The sequence below is a fragment of the Malaclemys terrapin genome, chromosome 10, assembly GCF_027887155.1.
Source record: "Malaclemys terrapin pileata isolate rMalTer1 chromosome 10, rMalTer1.hap1, whole genome shotgun sequence".
NCBI lineage: Eukaryota > Metazoa > Chordata > Testudines > Emydidae > Malaclemys > Malaclemys terrapin.
Window position 1 is genome coordinate 77,091,586 of NC_071514.1, and position 21,324 is coordinate 77,112,909.

General features: G+C 47.4%; 2 protein-coding genes across 3 annotated transcripts in view; one reads left to right on the forward strand and one right to left on the reverse strand.

Annotated features, from left to right (window-relative positions):
- TTYH3 (tweety family member 3) overlaps positions 1 to 21,324 on the reverse strand; it is a 235,317-nt gene that overhangs the window by 209,863 nt on the left and 4,130 nt on the right. The gene's annotated exons all lie outside the window — the stretch shown is intronic.
- On the forward strand, positions 355 to 20,737 carry AMZ1 (archaelysin family metallopeptidase 1). Of its 2 annotated transcripts, none has more exons than XM_054041301.1 (7): positions 355 to 412; positions 7,926 to 8,259; positions 8,942 to 9,109; positions 10,042 to 10,170; positions 12,147 to 12,310; positions 14,435 to 14,611; positions 19,977 to 20,737. In XM_054041301.1, exons 2-7 carry the CDS (start codon positions 7,956 to 7,958, stop codon positions 20,541 to 20,543), a joined length of 1,509 nt encoding a protein of 502 aa, XP_053897276.1. In that variant the 5' UTR covers positions 355 to 412; positions 7,926 to 7,955; the 3' UTR covers positions 20,544 to 20,737. The 2 variants fall into 2 exon arrangements, with proteins under 2 accessions (XP_053897276.1, XP_053897277.1); XM_054041302.1 differs by lacking the exon at positions 19,977 to 20,737 and adding an exon at positions 17,245 to 17,286.

Below are 21,324 nucleotides of genomic sequence, written 5' to 3' on the forward strand. Positions count from 1 at the left end.
CGTGTAAACGGCACCCCTTAACAACCGCAGCAGCGCCGGTGTGAACAGACCCTGCCCTGTGCTCAAACCGGCTGCCCTGGGACCCTTCGGAGCTGGCATCGCTGCGGACACGTGCTCCGGGAACCCGAACTGCAAGGGAGAGACATTCACCCCGCCACCCCGTTTGGGAATCTCCCGAGCGCGGGTGCCCGGGGGTCGGGGGCGCTTCGTGGCCGGCCAACGCGGCCGGTTTCCTCCCCGGGAAGGCGCAGATCCCCCCGCCCCCGGTCTCGCAGCACCAGCTCTCCACGGACCCCCCCGAACAGACGTCACGAGTCCTGGAGCCTCCCCATCCCCACTCACCCAGCGCGTGCCTCTCGCCTCCGCGCCGGCCCAGCGGCTGCAGACCAGGCGCCGGCTGCTGCTTCCCCAGGTAAGTCCTGCTCCTGCAAAGCGGCGCCCCGGCCTCTTTGCAACCCGGGATCCCGCGGCGCTGCTGAGCGGAGGGCAGCGCGGGCCGCCCCTCGGAGATAGATAACGGGGCGGGCGAGACGGTGCAGCTGAGGGCCGTGGGGAAATGCAGCCCCCGTCTCCCCCTACCCCTGCGGGGGAGTAACCATGCTGCAGCTAAGGGGAACACATGTCGGTGTGCAAAATAGTGAGCTCACGCCCCTCCTGGGGAGAGGGGAAAGCAGGTCACTAACTGCCCTGAGCGGGACCCCTCTGGTCAGTCTCCGCCTGGTGCTGGAGAGTCTGTGGCGCCTCCGTCTCCTTTCCGGCCGGAGCTCCCCCAGGGTGGGAATGCAGCCTGCAAGGGAGTCCCGGGCAGCCCCCTGCACCGCTCTCTGCCTGGGCTCCAGGCTCAGGGCTGGAGGCTGCTGCCGGAATGTACATACAGCAGCGGTTCAGGAAGGCGTGTCGCCCAGGCGCCCTGCCCTGGGACCTTGGGCTCAGACTGGGCAGGAGCTGCTGCAAGGGATGTGCTCCCGGAGCCTGGCTGCTGGCACAGGGGTGGGGCAGCACGAGGGCTTAATTTGTGCCAGAGCTGAGGCTCGGTCCCTCTAGGCTTGGCAGTTCATGGGCACCAGCACCTCTGGGCTTGCGGCAGCAGTTATGAATGTAAAAAAAAAAAAATTGCTTGAGCCCTGGCCCCTCTTTCATTACAAGGTAAGTACTGAGCAGTAGCTTCCAGAATGTGGGTCAGACCTATGGAGACTAACATAGTAAGCCAGAGACCCAGCATGGATCAAAGCAAATACCAGCTCCTTGTACCTGACAAACGTGACAGGGTTGATGGGAAACCACTGCCAGCAGGGGAAAGGGTTGGGTGTAGTGTATCTATAGCCCAGCTCCAGGTCCGGGTGATATAATAAAGCTGGGTCTGTGTTTTAGGAAAACAAGAGGCTTACTAGTCTCTCCACGGGTAGAGGCTTTTCCCTGCCGTAACATTAACGCAAACATTTATTAGCCTCTCCTGCTTAGTACAGGAGCTGAACCTTGCTGCAGCTCTAGGATTGACTCAGTAAGGGGGAGACGGGTGGAATTGCTGCATTGTCAGTCCAGGTCCAATGGACTGAACCAAGCAGGAAGCCAGCATGAGCACAGAGACTACAGCTGTCATCAAAACAAGGATGTGCTTTTACATTTTCAGTTTATTTAAAATAATTCTTTGAAGATATGCCTTATCAACTATGCTTAAGGGATTTTATGCAAGACAAGGCAGTCCAGTGCTTAGAGCACGAGGTTAGATGAGATCTGGGATTTTATTCCTAGGTGTGCCGCTGGCTGTGGGGCTTTAGGCAAGTCCCAGGAAGTTGGTGTGGCTCAGTTTCCTAATTTGCAAAATTGGTAAAATAAAAAAAACTCAGCTTGGTGCAATAAGCAAGGAATAATTAATGTTCGTAAAATGCTTTGGGCATCAGTGCAATGCATCTATATTTAAATAAAAATGAAATGTTACCATAACAACTGTCAAGAAGATAAATCAGAGCACAGATGTATGTGTTAAACCATTATAACAACACTGCAATTTTATTTAAATGTTTAAAACATTCAGGAAACTACTAGGGTCGACCTGTAGAAGCATTAGGTTGATCTACATGTGTGTAGGGAAGACTAAGGTGCCCTGAGCGGTGAATGATTTGCACTTGGGTACTTCTCCAGCAAGATTTTTCTATTAAAAAAGTTATGTTAAATGATCTCCCTGCTTGTGTGCATATGTGGTTGCTCAGTTATCAGTTGCATGTGAAATAGTGGCATAGTTTGCTGTGGGGCAGGGGCAGGGGATTGCTCTTGTCCCCCGACTTTTCACAGGTCTATATGCTTCATCATGTCTTCCAATCCCCACCTGACTTTGCAGGATATAACACACATAGTTCCATCCACTGACAATTTTTCCCATCCCCTAGTTTTGACACCCTGATATGAAGTAGCCAGCAGTATCTCCTCTAGGAACAAGGAAGGAAAAATACAGCCACACCACCACATACATACACATGGTAGCATTTTCAAAAGCACTTACGCATTGTTGAAGAAGGTGTTACCAGGAGCGGCGCCAGGGTTTTTGCCACCCTAGGTAGCAGCGCTCCTCCTCTGAGCATTTGACAGCGGGGGTCCTTCGGCTCCACATCTTCGGGGCACTTTGGCGGCGGGTTCAGGAGCGAGTGAAGGACCCACTGCTGAATTTCCGCCGAAGACCCGGAGTGGAAGGACCCCCCCACCGCCGAATTTCTGCCGAGGATGGCAAAATGCCGCCCCCCAAATCCTGCCGCCCTAGGTGACCGCTTAGGGTCGCCTAGTGGAAGTGCCGGCCCTGGGTGTTACCCATACACATTAAAATGAGCACGGAAAGAAATAGCCCGTTAAAAAATGAATGAAATCATCTACTCCTCAGTTCTTTTGGTGACTATTTGCTCCAACACTATATAAAATAGTAACAGTGACAGTAAGTCCCCCATTTCATTCATCCTACCTGCTGGAGGGTTGTGAGGCTGTAATTAATGTCTGTAAAGTATTTCAAACTCATCAGATGGAAGGTGCTATAGAAGAGGGCAAATAATTATTATAACATGATCCATCGGGGAACACAACATATAAAACCCTTGAGAGAAAAGAATGAAGTTCGGGTAATGGATCTGCTTAATGCATATTAATACCCGAAGGAGTCTGTGTTGGAATCCACCCTTTTTAATAAATAAAACAAAAGCAAGGGGTTCCCCATGAAACTATTCAACCGTATTTGCATCTTTAGGCACCTAAATACCATTACAAATCTAGCCCTTAATCCTGCAAACCTTTACTCACGAGTCATTTCTTTGACTTCAATGCTGCTAGCTGCATGAGGCTGATTCAGTAAGAGCTTGGAGGATTCTCTCCCCCCCTGCAATAATAAAACAGACCAATCACAGCTACAATGTGACAGGTAAATTGTCTTACCAGTAATGCATATCTATGCATGGGAAACCCTCTCAGCCATGGGAATAACTCATGCCTGGGAGACTAAATGAAGCATCTGTTTCAAAGTGACAAACATTTGTAATGTCTCCAGGAAAATAAGGCTGAGCAGAATCAGGTGGTAACTGTGGGGACAGGACACTTTAATCTACCCTTATGGCATGAAGCACACAGGGCCCTGCACCTTCTGAAGCCATTTACCACAGTGCAAAGTGGGTGCAAAACAACAGTCCTGATTGGGTGGTACTTTACATTGATACAGTAATGATGAGTTGGGCCCTGGTGCATTTTCTTTTCTCCTTGAGCAGAGGAGCCTGATCTTGCAACATGCTGAGCACCATCAATTTCCTCTGAAGCCAGTGGGAGTAGCAGGTGTTCACTACCCCTCAAGATTGAACCCAGCAAAAAGTTTGTACTCCTTTGACCTCAACAGCTGGGCCCACTCAGTGCAGGATGCATCAGCCTAAGCATGGGAGTATGTGTAGGCAAGTACCACTGGGGCCAGGGGAACGCAAATTTTGTTTGCATGAGGATTAAACACCCTGGCTTCTCTTAGTGCCCTCCCCCTTCCTCTCAGACCTTGACTCTCCTATACATCAAGAGTTCAGCCTCTTAGTCAAAAAGTCTTTTTCAATACATGTCAACAAATTGAGAAAATTGCCTTTGGCCTTGCATCTCCCTTTGTACTGGAAATAAGAGGATGATCTGAAAGCAGCAGTAGCAAGCACTGATTGCAGATCTCGGGAAGGGACCTACTGAGTGATTAGAGCATTTGCTGATAATTAGCTAATGTTCTTTATATGCACACTCTGGGCTTTTCATTTAGGTTGACAGGCTATGAATTTTGTGCACTAGGACTACTTATTTACAGCAGAGCACCTAATTTAACCAATTAATCAGTTTTAAGAGACTCAGCTAGCATCCCTCAGACATTCAAAGTGCCTAGTAAAATTAATTCGTCTCTAAACACTTCACAGAAATTCAGAGGGGAAGAAACAAAATCTAAAAGATTCCTTCTCTGAATCTGAAATCCATAGTTTGTATGAAAGTGAGTAGAACGATGTATAAAAGAAATAGCTTAGATGGTGGTTTTAAAGTGATCTAAGCCCAGGTTAGGGCTAGATCACGGAACGTGCTGAGCAAATCCCATGGGGTTCTGGGCATTTTTTCTCCCACCAGACCAACACTACATATAATCTGTTCACCCAGGGCCCAATCCTGTCTCCTCTCAGTACTTGTGCTGTTTTATTCTACATATGTTCTCAATTATGCCGTTACTGTCACCTCCAAAACACATCTATCCTAGGGAGCAATGTCAATATATTGAGAATAATTTACAGAATTAGAACAAGAATAATTCATAAGTAATTGTCAATTACAGAGAATAATTTATAGGTAGCTGATTTACAAAGAGAATAATTTATGAGCAACTGAATTGCATGTAGAACCATTTATGGATAACTGTCAGCTCTGGAAGGAATATATTGACTATACTCAACTGAGAGATGAAGCTGTATTTTTAGGTAGCGTTCCTGGGGGAAATATCAACCATTAGAATAAAGTTCAAGTCATAAACTCCCCAGTAAAAGTAGTTGTATAATATGTACAATATAGTGTAAAGTCCCAAGGTACTAACAAAAGCCACACACACACACACACACACACACACACACACACACACACACACACACACACACACACACACACACAGTGAATGTTCTTCTCAGAAGGTCCCATCTTATGGCATCTGCTCATCCAGATAGCAATGCCTAGGCTGGAGTCTTACAGTTCATCTTACAGCTCCTGTAAGACTTCTTCAGTGCTCCAAGTCTTTGCTGGTCTGGAGTGTGAGAGATGAAAAGCCAAAGCCTTTGGTTCTAAGTGTGTGTATATCTCTAGGCAACCGTCAATCCACTGGATCATGGTGTGCACGTCAGAGGTCTAGTTAGGTGCCTGATGAATCTGCTTATGGCTGACAAGCCCAATTTGAGAGTGACAGTTTGTTACAAGTTTCACAGATCCATATGTTGTCTAATTGGAGACCAAGATTATAGGACGCTGCTCTCTTTTTTTCTTGCTTTGCTTCCATTCTCTGGATCAAAGCCGCTTCATGTTGAGCTGCACCCAGTGCCAGATGTTCCCTCCAGATTGGATGGGATTCTGCACACTCCTCCCAGCTTTCTACATTGATGTTGAATGACTTCATATCATTTTTGCACACATCATGGTATCACCATTATAGGGTGACTCCACTTTCTAGAGCCGTCACAAATCTCTGTACAAAATATTCTTGGGGAATACGGTCTCCTCCTATTCTCCCGACATGATCGAGCCATTGCAACCTCCTCTTCTTAATAGTGGCTTCTAAGTGTGTCAGTGCTGCATGCTCCAGCACCTCTGTGCTTGGTATTTTGTCTTCCCACTTTATTTTCAAATTCTTGTGCAGGCATCTCATATGGAAGCTGTTCAGTCTCCTGATGTGCCTAGCGTACGTAGTCCATGTTTCTGAACCAGAGAGCAGGGATGACATCACCCAAGACTTGTAGATTTGCATCTTCACCTTGGTCAATAGTTTGCAGCAAGTGGGATGTTTTTCTAAAAGATCTGGTCTAGGAATTATTTTGGGGAAGTTCTATGGCCTGTGTTATACAGGAAGTCGGACTAGATGATCACAATGGTCTCTTCCGCCCATGGAATCTATGGATCCATCCCTTGGCAGATCCAGCGGGTTGGGCACAAACAATGTTGTAGATGGTTTCTGAATGTAAAGCTTTGATTGGAGTAGACCCCCACTACCTCCCTCAGTACTACTGTGCCCTCTGCAATCCAAGGCATTGGGGCTGTTGGAATCCGAGGCTTGCAGACACAAAGGGATACTGCTCATCCCTTTCCCTCTCTGGAGCTCTCCCTTTCAGCCTCAGGAAGGCCACACAGAATGAGTCACCGTTAATGCTTGTTTACACACATTAGTCTTTCCAAAGGTTACTTGTTTAGTTGTAAAGCATCTAGGACATACAGAAAAGTATATAAGTTGTATATAAAATTTGGCCCATGCTATTTATTAACAATTAATGAATTATTGTTAGCACTACCTTATAGGGCCACTGATCATCATTCTAACTCCACAGAACTATGGCTGCAGGTGCCATTATCTAGCTGTACATATGGAGGTGGCGTTGCATTTGCAAGAGTCAGTTTCCTGGTGCAGCACCCTTGGCTGGAATGCTGTATTCCCTGCGCTGCAGACACAGAGCAGGCTCGCCTCCTTTTACCATCATGCCAAGATGTTTATCACTGTCTTGTCTTCTGCATTTCAGAGACACAAGCTTTGGAAAACTAAGCTGTGTGTTCTGCTGGTTTCCTCTTCACGGACAGGCTGTTGGCATCTGTCCCCAGCATTCCTCAGTTTTCCTTGACATTGTTTCACAGCTGTCAAGGAAATGCTTTTCTGTTTGAACATTTTCATTCTGTTGTGTCCAGCCAACTGGGCAGCTCCTTGAACCAAGGATTCAGGAAGAAAACAACCAACTGTGAGCTATGTTGACCCTGTTTGCACTGCATGGCTATTTCCACAACACTGACAAAGGTCCAAAGTCATTTCCCAGCATACCCTGGGCTCAGTGTAAATCTGGGATGGATAGTCTTGGACAGCACTTCCCCGCCTCCTCTCCACCCCCACCCCCCAAGTTCCTAGGCTAAGATGTAGTCGTAGGCTAAGTCTAAATTGCAATGGGAGTTGAATGGGGCTCCTCTGAAAATCACAACCTTAGGCCTGGTCTACACCAGGTGGGGGTAGGAGAGGAGGGGATGGGAGGGGGAGGTGTCGATCTAAGTTATGACATACTTGGATCGACTTACCGCGGTGTCTTCACTGTGGTAGGTCGACTGCTGACGCGCCCCCATCGACTCCGCCAACGCTTCTAACTCCGGTGGAGTACTGGAGTCAACGGGAGAGCGCTCGGTGGTCAATTTATTGCGTCTTCACTAGAGTGCGAGGAACTCCAGTGCAAGGAATCTGGAAATAACACGTAGTATCCTGGGAATATCGTGCCTTTCAGCTGCAGGCTTTGATTTTCAGGGTGTTTACCTCCTTGTAATATTTACTGCATTGCACAAAGGTGCTCAGACGTTACAGAAATGGGGCCCTATAAGTATCTAGCTAGATGGCTATGGATAAAGCAAATGAATGGTTTACTGTTAGTGTAAAAAGCTGCTAGAGGAAGCTACTGGCAGTGGTCTCTCGGAACCCAGGAACTATGCTCTACGTTCTTGTGTGCCATCCACTGGTTCATTAATTATTTACATATACATAGACACAGAGTACTCCTGTAACAAATATCACCACAAAAGTATACGACTCCAAGCCAGCAGCACCACAGAACTTTGAGCACCCAGTGATATCTCAGCTGAAATCGTTAGGCAAATTTAGCCAAGTGCAAATCCCCAGGTCCCCTGTGAGGCTAAATGCTGATGATTTGATTCACTTTCTACAGGCAGTGCCACAGCCCCCGGGCCTGTCAGCAATGTTGCAGTGCAGACATGCTCAGGAATTCAGCTTTGGGCCCCGAGCTCTGAAGGATGCACTTATCTCTACCAACCCTGCCCTCCAGGAGCTCTATGCCAAAGCCTTCTCCAGCACAGAGAAACTTTTCCTCTCCGAAGCATACAATCCCCAGAGGACACTCTTCTGTACTCTATTGATCAGGACTGCCTTTGACTGGCTCCTCAGCCACCCTGATGCCCCTGAGGACTTCGAGACCTTCTATCACTCCATGTTAACGAAGAAGCCGAGTTTCTGCCAGAAGCACATATACCTACAGCCTATAGGTAATGCGCATCTTTGATGTGGCACATTTTTAAAGAAACGGGAGTTTGTTGTTTTTTAAACATCGTCAACCCTCCATCGTTACCTCAGCCTCGTCTGTCCAAGGGCTGAGCCTGCAAATGGCCAGTGCCACAGCAAGGCCTTTTTGGACAACCTTTACTTGGGTAACCTGCGATTGATCATGCATAGCAGTGCTAAGGGCTGCCTTTGATCGACAGTAAAGAGCCATTGCTGACAACTGGAGGTTGGGTCCCACCCCAAGGGTATTATGTGCCCGTGGGAGTGGTTTCTGTATGTATAACTGGAAAGAAATACATACAAAATGGTGAACTAAGAAAGTGGTCCCAGAGACACCCCACCCCATGGCTAAGCTCTCTGCATGGCCTGCCTGCCCCCACATGACTTCCTGGACACCCCACATAGAGCTAACTTCTTTCAGTGGCCTGCCCTGTAAATGACTAGACAGAGATACTCCCCACAGCACTTAATCCCCTAAGCAGTCTGTCTCTGAGAAACACCCCTGAGTCTGAATGACTGGCTCCAGAGAGACCTGGCAACCACCTTGAAAGACCCTTGCAGAGCTAACCCCTTACCATACCTTTGACTAGCCCCAGAGAAACCCCTTAATACATTTTGACCTGCCCCTGTCATACATGTAACTGATATTGGTGCTTCTGCTCTTAGATCTAATTGAAGAGCCTGCCGGGATCTCGCTGCTGGATTCCCTCAGAAGCTGCCTAGAGTCTTTCTTCTTGGGCCTTCGCGTCAAGTGCCTTCCCTCTGTTCCCATCTCCTCCATCCGCTGCTGCTATCGACAGAGCCAAGATTCAGACAGAGTGCAGCTCCATGCAGGTAAGGAGGGAGACGAGCAGAGCCAGCAGAGAAGTCCGTCTGGCACACTGGCTCACGACAGTCTCTCGGCCCACATCCGCTCCCTTAGGAAATGCCTGTGATATCATTTCTCTGCCTACACAGCGGAGGAAGGGAGGGAAAAAGGGAGAAATCCTGTTTCCATGGAAAACCCAGCTTTTGGGGCTGGAAACCACAATAACTAACCAGGAGGGCAGTGCTCATCATACTTTTTCCTCTAGGTTTTTATTTTTCATTGTTTTTCTCTTTAAAGTCAGTTTTGCGAGGTAAAAGCTGCTGCTCACCTTCCCTCAGAGAGCACAACGGGCTTTTAGATTTCATTCTGTTTGACTATTTTATATCATTCCCTCATTTGTTGCCTAAAGCCAAATTAAATGAATGCCTGGGTGGGTTAATGCACTAGCCTTTCACACGAGGAAATTGGAGTTCAAATATCAGTTAGGTCTCAGGTGAAATGGGTTTGTTGGTTGCCAGGTAGTGTTGCGTGACCATTCGTCCACAATGCAAGACCGCCACGCTGCTTGGTACAGCTGGCAGCGCGTACTCCGGAAAGGCCCAGTGCTGGAGCAGTAGGGCTGTTGCAGGTCAGGGCTGAGGTGCCCATAGGGAAATTCTGTGCTCTGACCCAGCCTTCCTTTCTTTCATGTGGCTTGGCACAGGATTCACTCATTGTGTCTTTGTCCTTAGAATTCTCTTTTAGCTTTATTCCGTGCAGCAGCATCTCCAGGGAAGCCAGGTCTACTGGTGCCCAGAGTAGAGGGAATGGGTGATAAAGAGCAAGGAAGAGGACCATCCTCTTCACCCTGGATATTGAGTGCAGCACCTCCACCAGCTTGTGGCTTGGACTCCAAGTTCCATCCCAGTGACAGTAGAAATGGGGGACTGGATTTTTACCTTCTCTTCCATTTATCCAGATGGGATCCTGACCTTCCTGAAGAACAACAAGCCTCCAGATGCCCTGTGCGTCCTTGGACTCACGCTCTTGGACCTGTACCCTTGTGAGACCTGGAACTTCACCTTTGGCAAATTCCTGCCAGGACAAGGTGCAAGTAACATCCTGTATTCTTCCCATGGGGGGAATGAAGAAGAAAGCGCTTTACCTTAAACCACTGCTTGGGAGGCAGAGTAGCCCCACAACTTTAATCAAAACCCCAGTGGTAGGAAACTATTTCCCAACGTAAAGCATGGGAGCTCAGGGCTCAAAGCCACCAAGAGGCTGTTGGTCCAGGCAGGGAAGGCTGACTAGCTACAAGCTGGTGACTAAACAGTAATAAGTCACCAGGACCAGCTGGTATTCACCCAAGAGTTCTGAAGGAACTCAAATGTGAAATTGAAGGACGACTAACTGTCATCTGTACCCTATCATTTAAATTAGCTTCTGTACCAAATGACTGGAGAATAGCTAATGTGATGCCAATTTTTAAAAAAGGGCTCCAGAAGTGACCCCGGCTATTACAGGCCGGTAAGCCTGAATTCAGTACCGGGCAAACTGGTTGAAACGATAGTAAAGAACAAAATCATCAGACACATAGATGAACATAATTTGTTGGGGGAAGAGTCAACGCGATTTTTGTAAATGGAAATCATGCCTTACCAGTCTACTAGAATTCTTTGAGGGGGTCAACAAGCATGTAGACAAGGGGGATCCAGTGGATGTAGTGTGTTTAGATTTTCAGAAAGCCTTTGACAAGGTCCCTCACCAAAGGCTCTTAAGCAAAGTAAGCAGTCATGGCATAAGAGGTAAGGTTCTTTCATGGATTGCTAACTGGTTAAAAGATAAGAAACAAAGGGTAGGAATAAATGGTCAGTTTTCGCAATGGAGAGAGGTAAATAGTGGTGTCTTCCAGGGGTCTGTACTGGGCCCAGTCCTATTAAAAATGATCTGGAAAAAGGGGTAGACAGTGAGGTGGCATAGATGATACAAAACTACTCAAGTTAGTTAAGTCCCAGGCAGACTGCAAAGAGCTACAAAAGGATCTCAAAACTGGGTGACTGGGCAACAAAATGGCAGATGAAATTCAATGTTGATAAATTCAAAGTAGTGTACATTGGAAAACATAATCCCAGATATACATATAATATGATGGGGTCTAAATTAGCTGTGACCACTCAAGAAAGATCTTGGAGTCATTGTGGATAGTTCTCTGAAAACATCCACTCAGTGTGCAGCGGCAGTCAAAAAAGCTACCAGATTGTTGGGAATTATTAAGAAATAGATAGGACAGAAAATATATTGTCTCTATATAAATCCATGGTACACCCACATCTTGAATACTGCGTGCAGATGTGGTCGCCTCATCTAAAAAAAGATATATTGGAATTGGAAAAGGTTCAGAAAAGGGCAACACAAATGATTAGGGGTACGGAACAGCTGCCATAAGAGATTAATAAGACGACTAAGGGGGATATGATAGAGGTCTATAAAATCATGACTGGTGTGGAGAAAGTAAATAAGGAAGTTGTTTACTCCTTCTCATAACACAAGAAGTAGGGCCCACCAAATGAAATTAATAGGCAGCAGGTTTAAAACAAAGGAAGTATTTTTTCACAATGCACAGTCAACCTGTGGAACTCCTTGCCAGAGGATGTTGTGAAGGCTAAGACTAACAGGGTTCAAAAAAGAACTAGATAAATTCATGGAGGATAGGTCCATCAATGGCTATTAGCCAGGATGGGCAGGGATGGCGTCCCTAGCCTCTGTTTGCCAGAAGCGGGGAACGGGCGACAGGGGATGAATCACTTTATGATTACCTGTTCTGTTTATTCCCTCTGGGGCATCTGGCATTGGCCACTGTTGGAAGACAGGATACTGGGCTAGATGGACCTTTGGTCTAACCCAGTATGGCCGTTCTTATGTTCTTAAGCCTTTAGGGGAGCACATGCCCCCACATTCAGTGCAGTGGAGGGTGAAGGGTTCTATTGGATGAAGCTAAGGCAGTTTCCCATCATGGGGCCTAAGGCTAGAGGCTGATGTTAGGCTAAGAGGACCTGTCTCACTTTTATTTGCCTCTTTCTGTAGAAGTGGGTGTCTGCAGCTTTGCCAGGTTTTCTGGAAATTTCCCCCAGCCAGGCTGCACCACCTTAAATCCAGCTACCGGGCGAGAGGAGCTGTGCGAGGTCACTGAGAAGGCCCGAGACCGGCCGTTGCTGTTCAGTGTACTGGAGATGGTTCAGTGTTGCAAGGTGCGGTTAGCAACCTACACAGAAGCCAATGTCCTGCAATGTGGGGGTTATGTGCCAGCAGCTTGTGACAGTTCCCTGAAAGAGGAGTGACACCGACCTAGCAAAAGCCATTGAAAGTTCCAGCAGTGTGCCTACGCTCACATAACGCTTTACATCTTCAAAGCACTGCTTGACCATTCCCCCCAACACCCCTGCGAGGAGAGTCTAGTAGTTAGAGCAGGAGCTGGGACTCCTGGGTTGTAGCCTTGGCTCTTGGTGGGAATTGGGATTGATCATCTCCATTTTACAGATTGGGAGAGGTCACGCAATTTGTCTTGCATCACACTGTGAGCGTGTGGCAGAGCTGGGATTAGGAACCAAGTCATTTTTGGCTCCCAGTCTCATGCTCAAGACACTAGACGGTCCTGCCTGGCCAGCACTAGGTGGATGAATGGATAATACCTTCTCTATCCCCGAGTCGTCGTTCGTAGTCTGGTAGTCTTGTCACAGGCAGCATAGCAGAGTTGCGTGTCGAACGTTGTGATGGATGCAGGAGGCAGGGTGTAGGCAATTGCATCTCCCTCCAGTGGCTGGTGTCCATAGCAGAGGAAAACCTGGCGCTAATCCCTGCCAGGGCGAGCTCAACAAAAGGAGCCCGAGGAAAGTTTACACACATCTATATGCAAATATGTTCATAATCCCCATAGACATCTCCACTCCAGTGTTCCCTCTGAGACATCTCCTATGCTCTCTCCCCAGCTGTGCTTCTGGTATTTCCTCACAGGGCTGGCCTATGAGCAATAGTAGCAGCTCCTGCTGCTGCAGGGCTGGCCCTGTATCTCTCTCCCTCTCTGCTTCCCCAGCTGGCACTTGGCATTCCCTGCCCTGGGCTCCTTCCCTAGCTCCCTCTGGATCGGACTGGGAGCAGGAGGCAGCCTGACTGGATGACAGGGGAAGGAGAGGGAGACTCAATCATCAACATCTTTCATGCTGGACAATTGCCCAGAAAGTTGAAGTCAGCAGAGGCTGTCCAGAAGCTGGAAGGCTGGGAATTAAGTGCGTCTGGTACCAGCTCAGGGCAAGTAACTCAAAGTATATTAGCCTGTGTCGTGGTACTGAAGGACCCAGGTTCTGTCTCTGGAGGTAACTTGGGGTGGGCATTGTGACAGATGCGGGTCTCTTAACTGTTCCCCTCCTGCCCCCAGTGGAACAGTACGTGTCCTTCAGAGACCAATGACACAAGTCACACCTCCCCTTGAAGGAGAAGATGATGCAAATGGCTGCCTAGTGTTCCTAGGACTGTGACTAGGGCCCTACCAAATTCACAATCCATTTTTGTCAATTTCACAATCATAGGGTGTTAAAGAACCTGAATTTCAGATTTAAATAGCTGAAATCATGAAATTTCAGTGTTTTAATTGTAGGGGTCCTGACTCAAAAAGGAGTGTGTGTGGGGGGGTTCGCAAGGTTAGTGTGTGTCTGGGGGGGGGGGGGGTTGGGGTACTGCTACTCTTACTTCTGTGCTGCTTCTGGCCAAGGTGCTGCCTTCAGAGCTGGACTCCTGGCCAGCAGCTGCCACTCTCCAGCTGCCCAGCTCTGAAGGCAGCACAGAAGTAAGGGTGGCAATACCACGACCCCCCCCCAAAATAACCTTGTGACCCCCCTGCAACTCCATTTTGGGTCAGGCTCCCCACTTTGAGAAACGCTGATCTCCCTTGTGAAATCTGTATAGTACAGGGTAAAAGCACACAAGACCAGGTTTCAGTCCCGGACGTGTTTTTCATGGCTGTGGATTTCATAGTGCCCTACCTATGCCTGTGTGCCACCTAAAGAATCTTCTCTCAGTTCCTTACTAAAACATCATCCAAACTCCCCCTTCTCAGCCCATGCATGGACATTGTCTCTAGGGATAGTCTGGGATTCAGGGTGCTGAGTTCCCCTCTCACCCCAGAAAAGGATCATCCGTCTGTGTCAGGGTTGGAGGGCATTAGTGGAAAAGTCTGGCGCATGCCCATGATTGAACAAACAAGGAGTCTGGATTCCTCTTTCACCTCCCTGAATGAGGCAGGATTGAGCAAGAGGAGGTTGTGGTGAAAGTTTGGTTGGTTGGTTTTTAACAACAAAGCCACTTTGTTTTCCTGAAAGGTTACGTGTCATGAGATCTGCCACCTGATTGGCTTGGGGAACTGCAGATGGCTACAGTGCATCATGCAGGGCGTGCTGAGTTTGGACGAAGCATTGTTGCGGCCCCTGGAGCCCTGCCCAGTTTGCCTCAGGAAGCTGCAATACGTTGTGGGTTTCAAACTCATCGAGCGCTACAGGGTGAGATACGGACCGCTGAGTCCTCTTGGGGCAAAGGGGTAAAGCAAGGAGTTCTACAGCCAGGTAGCCCAGCTGCGAATCACAGCCTCTGGCCACCATGTTCAAGTAAGGGCCGGGCTCAGAAATGCACAGAGCTCTGCCCTGGCATTTGGCATGAATTACAAAGATATTTAACACAAGATCCAATAGACAGGGTGGGTATCCCGTACACATTCACTGTGACTAATTCTTAGCACTTTAAACACAATCTCCAAAGCTCTTTGCAAACAATAATATTACAACACCCGAGCACAAAACTGTTCCCCCCATTTTACTAATAAGGTAATGGAGGCAAAGGGAAAGGGACACAAGCAATGTCAGAACTGTGGTTAGCGTGTGGAAGTTCCTGGGTCCCAGTCATCTGCTCAGACAGTGCTGTGACAGCAGGATTTCCTGGCCCATCAAGGAAATGCTAATAGCACAATTAGCTTTAGACGCCATCACTGCCCCTTAAGGCTGGAAGAAGCATCTCCCTTGAGTATCTAAAGTGCTGGACTCTAGTCTTAGGACAGGTGTATTACATAAAGCATCAAAAGAAGCAAGCCTACAAGTCATGCTAAATGCCCTATCTTCTTCATGATTTTATTAGTTCTCTAGCACATGAATCATCTTCAGAGACTGGATTTTTCCAGGCTTGCCTATTTTAAACTTCAGTGCATTGTATTGTCACCTTGTATAAGGTTAGCTGTACAGTTCCAGGAAGTTTTCTAGGTTCTTCCCCCCCCCCTCACCCCAAGTTCTTACTCATTCAGCTTGGAAGTGAGACATATTCATGCAGAAGGACTTCAACATGCTTTGGGGAGAACACACTACTTGGTTGTGCTGCCAGTCACTGAGAGGGTGAGGCTAGAACTAGTGCTCTTCATCTAGATCTTGGGCCATCTGCTCTACATCCAAAACTGAGCGGTCCTCAGACCCAGCCTCTCTGGGCTGCTGTTAGTACAAGCCAGAGCAACAATAGCAGCAGATTGCCCTCTGCAAGGCAGCTCTCTCTTTCCAACAGAGAAACACTATCTGAATTAAATGTTTCCATAACTGGTTTCCCTCCGCACCTGTTTCATTGCAGTAAATACTGTAATTAGCTCAGTTTCCCCTCAGCTACAGTGAAAGAAACCCTGAAAAAGAGGAGCCAACTCACTCCTCCCCCACAAACGTCACAACTGCCTCCAGGACAATAAAGCAGCAGCTTGAGTTGACTATATGCAGGACTATATAGTGGAGTTGTGATCATCTCCATAAGGGGCATTAATGCAGTAGCTAAGTGCCTAGAAAGACAGGTTACATAGCTAACATGACAGCAGAGGGCACTGAGCATATGGAGGCAAAATCATGCCAGAAAGCAAAGTTGCTTGCAAAGTATATTCGGAGAGGCCACGGCTAGCCAATGCCCTGCGTTTGGAATCAGCTTTACCTTTCATTATTGCTTCTTCCGGTTGAGGAGCCAATCTCCCTAAATTGCACAACAGCCCAGATCAGAAGCAACCAAAATGGCTAATGCCTGGCACAAAGCTGTGCCTTTCCCATATCAGATAATGCTGCCAAGGCCAGAAATGGCAGCACGGGTCACGGGCAGAAGGGGCAGCGGGTGGAGGTAGGCAATCTTTCTGTAAGAGGATGAACTCTTGGCAATTAATTGATTTGAGTTTGCATTCAAATATGCTCTATTTTGACATCAGCCAGGGTTTGTTTTATCTTGACCAAGTTAGAGCAAAAAAAATCCAGGCTGCACTTATGTTACACAGAGTTTCCCTGTTTCCCTTAGAGTGTCACAGGCTGTTCTGTGCGGCGAGCTCTCCCCGCTGCAACATTTCCCTTCAAGGCTGTAGTATAGAAGAGCAGCTGGATAGCGACTCAGGGTATGTCTACACTACACACACACTCTGGGGCACTGAGTCTCAAAGCCTGAGACTACAGATTCGGGCTTGCGCAAGGACACTAAATATAGCCATGTAGATGTTCCCACCCATGCTGGGGCCTGAGCTCTGAAATGCAGGGTGGAGGTAGGTTTCAGAGAACGGAGCAGGAATGTCTGTGGTGCTATTTTTAGTGCAGTCACGCAAGCCCGTGCCTATAGCCCTGGCCTCAGAGACGCACTGCTGCAGGCGTTTCAGTGTAGCCAGACCCGAAGGGCTTTCCTTCACTGCAGCGTAAGCTCGAGCTCAGGCTAGCTGGAGTGAGAGCAGTCACACCACAAAACACTCAAGCAGCTCAGAGTCTCTGCAGCCCCACTGCCTTAGCACCCTGCTAGACCAGCTAGCTCTAGTTTAAAGCACCAACTCAAGCTAGAGATGGGCGTGCAAACAGGAGCTGGGGCGGGCAATGCTCGAGTTACAGCTCGAGCAAACACTGCAGCAAAGACGAGCCCTTAACTTACTGCTCGGCCACAGACCCAGCCTTTGGGAAGAGAATTGGTTAATAAGGCCCATTAATGGAGTAATGATGCTCAGATTGGGGTGTAGCAGGGTTTGGCTTGAAGCAGGGGATAGCCCTGTGTCTGTGGAGTTCATTCCCTCACTGGCTGATGTAAATCAGTCCTGCTACGGATGACTTCTCTCCCGCTCACTATGGAAGATATTTTTCCTTTTCCCCTTCAGAATGCAGCAAATGGCAGCTAATTGCAAACGACGACACCCCAGCAGTCCCTTAGGCAGAGACTTTATTCTCTCTGCCCTCTGCAAATTGCTCAGTTCCAGTTGTCTCACCTATAAACATCATCAGCAGGTCAAACTGCTCCCGCCTAACCACCTGCGCACTGATGGAGATGCCACTGCTGCGGCTGAGGACAGGGTGACCCTGTACTAAAATCTGAGTAGCACTGTTCCCTCGTAATGTCAAAAAGTGGACTCTGTCCCCGCTGCCTTCCCATGGCCCTGGATTTCACAGGCTCCTGCAGATAAGAGAAGCGTGTGCAGCATGCCCCCATCTGGTAAAGCAGCAGAACAGAAAAATGAAGCTAAAACCACACAAACCCTTAAATGGCTTGTTTAAAATGCACCACAGAGTCTGAAAGATAGAAAAAGATTCCACTCCCCTCCCCCCATCCATGACAGGGATTTCAGGGACAGCTCTTCCCTCTTCTTGACTTGAAATGAGCAAGACCTTAGAGCTGGTTGAATTTTTCTGTAAAAAAAAAAAAATAAAATAAAAAAAAAATAATAATGCAGATTTGGCAACACCAAAGCATTTTGTAACTTCATGTCAGTTTCACCTAATCAAAATGTTTTCACTGACATTTTTGAAATTCTGTGTTATTTTTGGTTCTAAATGACAGAGTTTTGAATTTCCTTCAATTTGATATAAAAATCAAAAAGGTTTTAAAATGATCAAAATCAAAAGTACAGGTTTGATTTTTGTCAAAACAAAATGTCTCTGTTAATCCGAAGTTAACTGTTTCCCCTACTTTTTGGTTTGCCAAAAATTAAAAAAAATAAAAAAATTTAGTTTTCAGGTAGACCCAAAACGTTTACCCCCCGGAATTACCTGCGAACAGAAAAATCCCTTATTCACACATCTCTACCCAACATCTCTGTGTAGATGTCCTGGCTTCAGCTATCTTTTTGTTTGGATACACGTTTTCCCCCCTCAGGTGGTTTTAGACTGAGTGGTGGTTCTGATTATTCTGGAGTTTCATTGATGTCTTAAAGAACCATGATAAAATCCAGGGTGTAGCTGCAGCTTTCAGACAGCATCCCTGCCCCTCCCTCCACTCTGGACCCTCTGCAGGCTCTGATGCATGTTCTGTTGAACATGTGCATGGGTGGTCAGGGGTGTGCGCACAACTGGCTTTAACTGTATAAAAGCGATCACAGCAAGGCAGAAAGAAAGTCTTCCCTTTGCATTTTTTCTTGGCTATAGGGAATCTCAACTGTTCAGATGCATCCCTGTACACACCACTGGCTTGAAGTGGTTTCCATTATATACACAGAGTTTACAGTTTGGGTCAATGGCACCCCACTATACAAATTGTTCCAGCACCCCTGCCCCTACAAAACTTTTTTCCAGGGCTTCACGCAGAGACTGAAATAGGGACCATGGCTTCCTCGCCCCCACCCACTCAACTTGATCTCTGTACTGCTTCTGTCACTGGCCTGGGGAAAGAAGGCAATTATAGGGGGACTGGAAAGTTCTGGGAAAAGGGACCTCAGCTTGTGCGGATAAGGCCTGGAGACTTAGCCAGAGTGCAACAGTGATGCCCTCTGCTGGACCACACACAGCACCATCCTCACTAGGAGCAGAAAGCACAGTGCACTCACCTAATTAATACATTAACTACCAGCCCCATGCTAGTATTTTCTAACTGCTGCCACTGTATTTGCTTGAGGAAGTGTATAGCTTTGCAGAGGTACCAGCTGGGGAGTAACAGAAAACAAAGATAAGATGCATCAGTATGTGAGAAGATAGGAGTGGGGGGTGTGAACACTAAGGAACAAAAAGAATCAACATGTATGCCAGCTCAATAGACAAGGAGACCAAATTTTATCAGTTGGCAGCTGTCAAGTGCTTTGATTAATTCCCAAAAGCCTAAGGAAAAAGTGTGCCAGAAGCAAGCAGCTGTTTGACGTATTATAGCATGAAAAATTTCTGAGATTTCCTTTTAAAATATTATTTTCTATTAATGCTTTCCTAGAGCCCGGCCTTTCCTTGTATGTATTTAAGAGCAGCTTCGTCTCTTCACTTGAGACTGAAAATGCATGCTAAATAGGAATGAATATGTTCATGAAACAAGACTCCTCAGCTTCGCCTCAGGAGCATTTATATTCATGTAAACTAACTTCCTCTAGAGAGATGGCACTTGTTTTTGTGTTGCTTTTACACAGATTATATGGCACACAGAGATTCTTGTGTGGGGTAACACCAGGGGAGTACACAGCTACTTCTCTACCATCATCTGTAAGGTACTTGCGCATAGTTTAGTCCCAGTCTTTTCTAGCAGCAATCACTGCAAGGAATGGTGCAGAACCACAGGCTGTGAAAGCATTTTTAAGTATTACAGGCCCAGCCTCACCCAAACAGGAGTCATCCCTGAATGATATTTGGAATGCTAGCAGTGTTATTCTACTCTTGTTACTGTATGGTCAAGATTTTAAAGTGTGCCTACTGATTTGGGATGGCTGAGTTTTGGGATGCCTAGCTTGAAATGCCTAAAAGGGGCCCAGTTTTCAGAGTGGGTGCTCAGCACCTCCTGGAAATCACACGACTTTAAAGTGTCTTACAAACACCCCAAAATTGAGGGACCTGAGATTACCTGGCACTTTTGAACATCTTGGCCAACTTACATTGTTGCGCTAAGGCGCTCTAACATGAAAACCTTTTCCTCCCACCACAGAAACTCTATGCTTGGATACAAACTGTGTTGTCTACCTGGCCTAGTCAAGAGTCAGACCTATCAACATCGGAGGACATCCTGCCATTCAGCTCTGACTCTGGGATGTGCTGTGAGAATGACTCTGAGCCTTTAACTTCCCTGTCTGAGCCATTGACACCAGACACTTGCAGCCAAGCCTTTTCCATTGGGCAGGAGCTGGAGCACGACCAGCAGTTTGTGTCGGCGGCTGACACGCACAACCAGCAGCAGCTGGGCAGGACCACCAAGTCCACAGATATCATTAAAGATTATGAACTATGGCTGGAAACCTGCATCGCTGCCCTGGAGAAGAACGTCTCTGAGGAGGAGCTGGCTCAAGTGGACAAAACTGTGGATGGCCTGGCTAAGTGGGAAATGTTTACAGGCCAGCTCCCCACCATGAGGAAGGATCTACCCTTCCCCAGAGACAACGCAGGGCTAAGGAAAGTCCTTGGAGACAAATTCTCCTCCTTGCGGAGGAAACTGAATTATAGAAAACTGTCCAAAGCTGAATCTTCCCCTCATCGCTGGAGTTGGGAGGAAAACTAGCGCTTGGTCTGACTTGTCCTTCCACAGTCCTTGCTCCTTTCTGAGCTGGGAAAAGCAAGTTCAGCTCATCATTTTGATTTAAGTTTTGTTACGATTGCCATGCATTTGATCGTTCTCACCAGAAGTTACCGTCAGGCTGAGAAGGAAACAGGAACTCCCTCCTGAAATGAAAGATGTTTCTTTTTCTGAGGTTCCGAACGTGGAATTTGTTTCAATCATTCAGGTGTTTTAAGAGCTTATATACATGAGAAAGTCGCACCGGATGAACCCAAGATGTGAATCCAAACATGCACAAAGCCCTGTGTGGATGCTCATGTTTTGGTATCAAAGTGGCATATTTCAGTTTGGCTTAAGTTGGCTGGGAACTGGTTTATGTTAAATCAAAACAAGAGAGTGTCCACGTAGGAGTATGTATCAGCTTAACTAAAACTGGTTTAAAAACAGATGTAAGTTAAACCCATGCAAACTTTCCAACGTAGTCATGGCCTCAGGCTACGCAGCATTTGAGCTCTAAGCATGGAAACGGTTTCTTCATTGTGTTTTATACCAAATGTCTATTTCCAGCCATGTCCCTGGCCCACACGTTGCAGATTGCTCCAAGCACAGGCGCAGAGCTGAGGCTTTCTAACCATAGCTCTGTGGAGTCCGGGTGAAGAGCAGACACATGGTCTGGGGGAGGCAGAGAGGAACAGGGTTTAAAAGAGAACTGGATAAATTCATGGAGGTTAAGTCATGGATGGGTAAGGAATGGTGTCCCTACCCTCTGTTTGTCAGAGGCTGG

Excerpts from the sequence above, each read along its gene's own strand:
- AMZ1 (XM_054041301.1), top strand. The coding sequence starts at position 7,956 with ATGTTGCAGTGCAGACATGCTCAGGAATTCAGCTTTGGGCCCCGAGCT. Across the intron at positions 10,171-12,146 it reads CAAATTCCTGCCAGGACAAG|AAGTGGGTGTCTGCAGCTTT; the intron begins GTGCAAGTAACA and ends CTCTTTCTGTAG. Across the intron at positions 14,612-19,976 it reads AACTCATCGAGCGCTACAGG|AAACTCTATGCTTGGATACA; the intron begins GTGAGATACGGA and ends CTCCCACCACAG.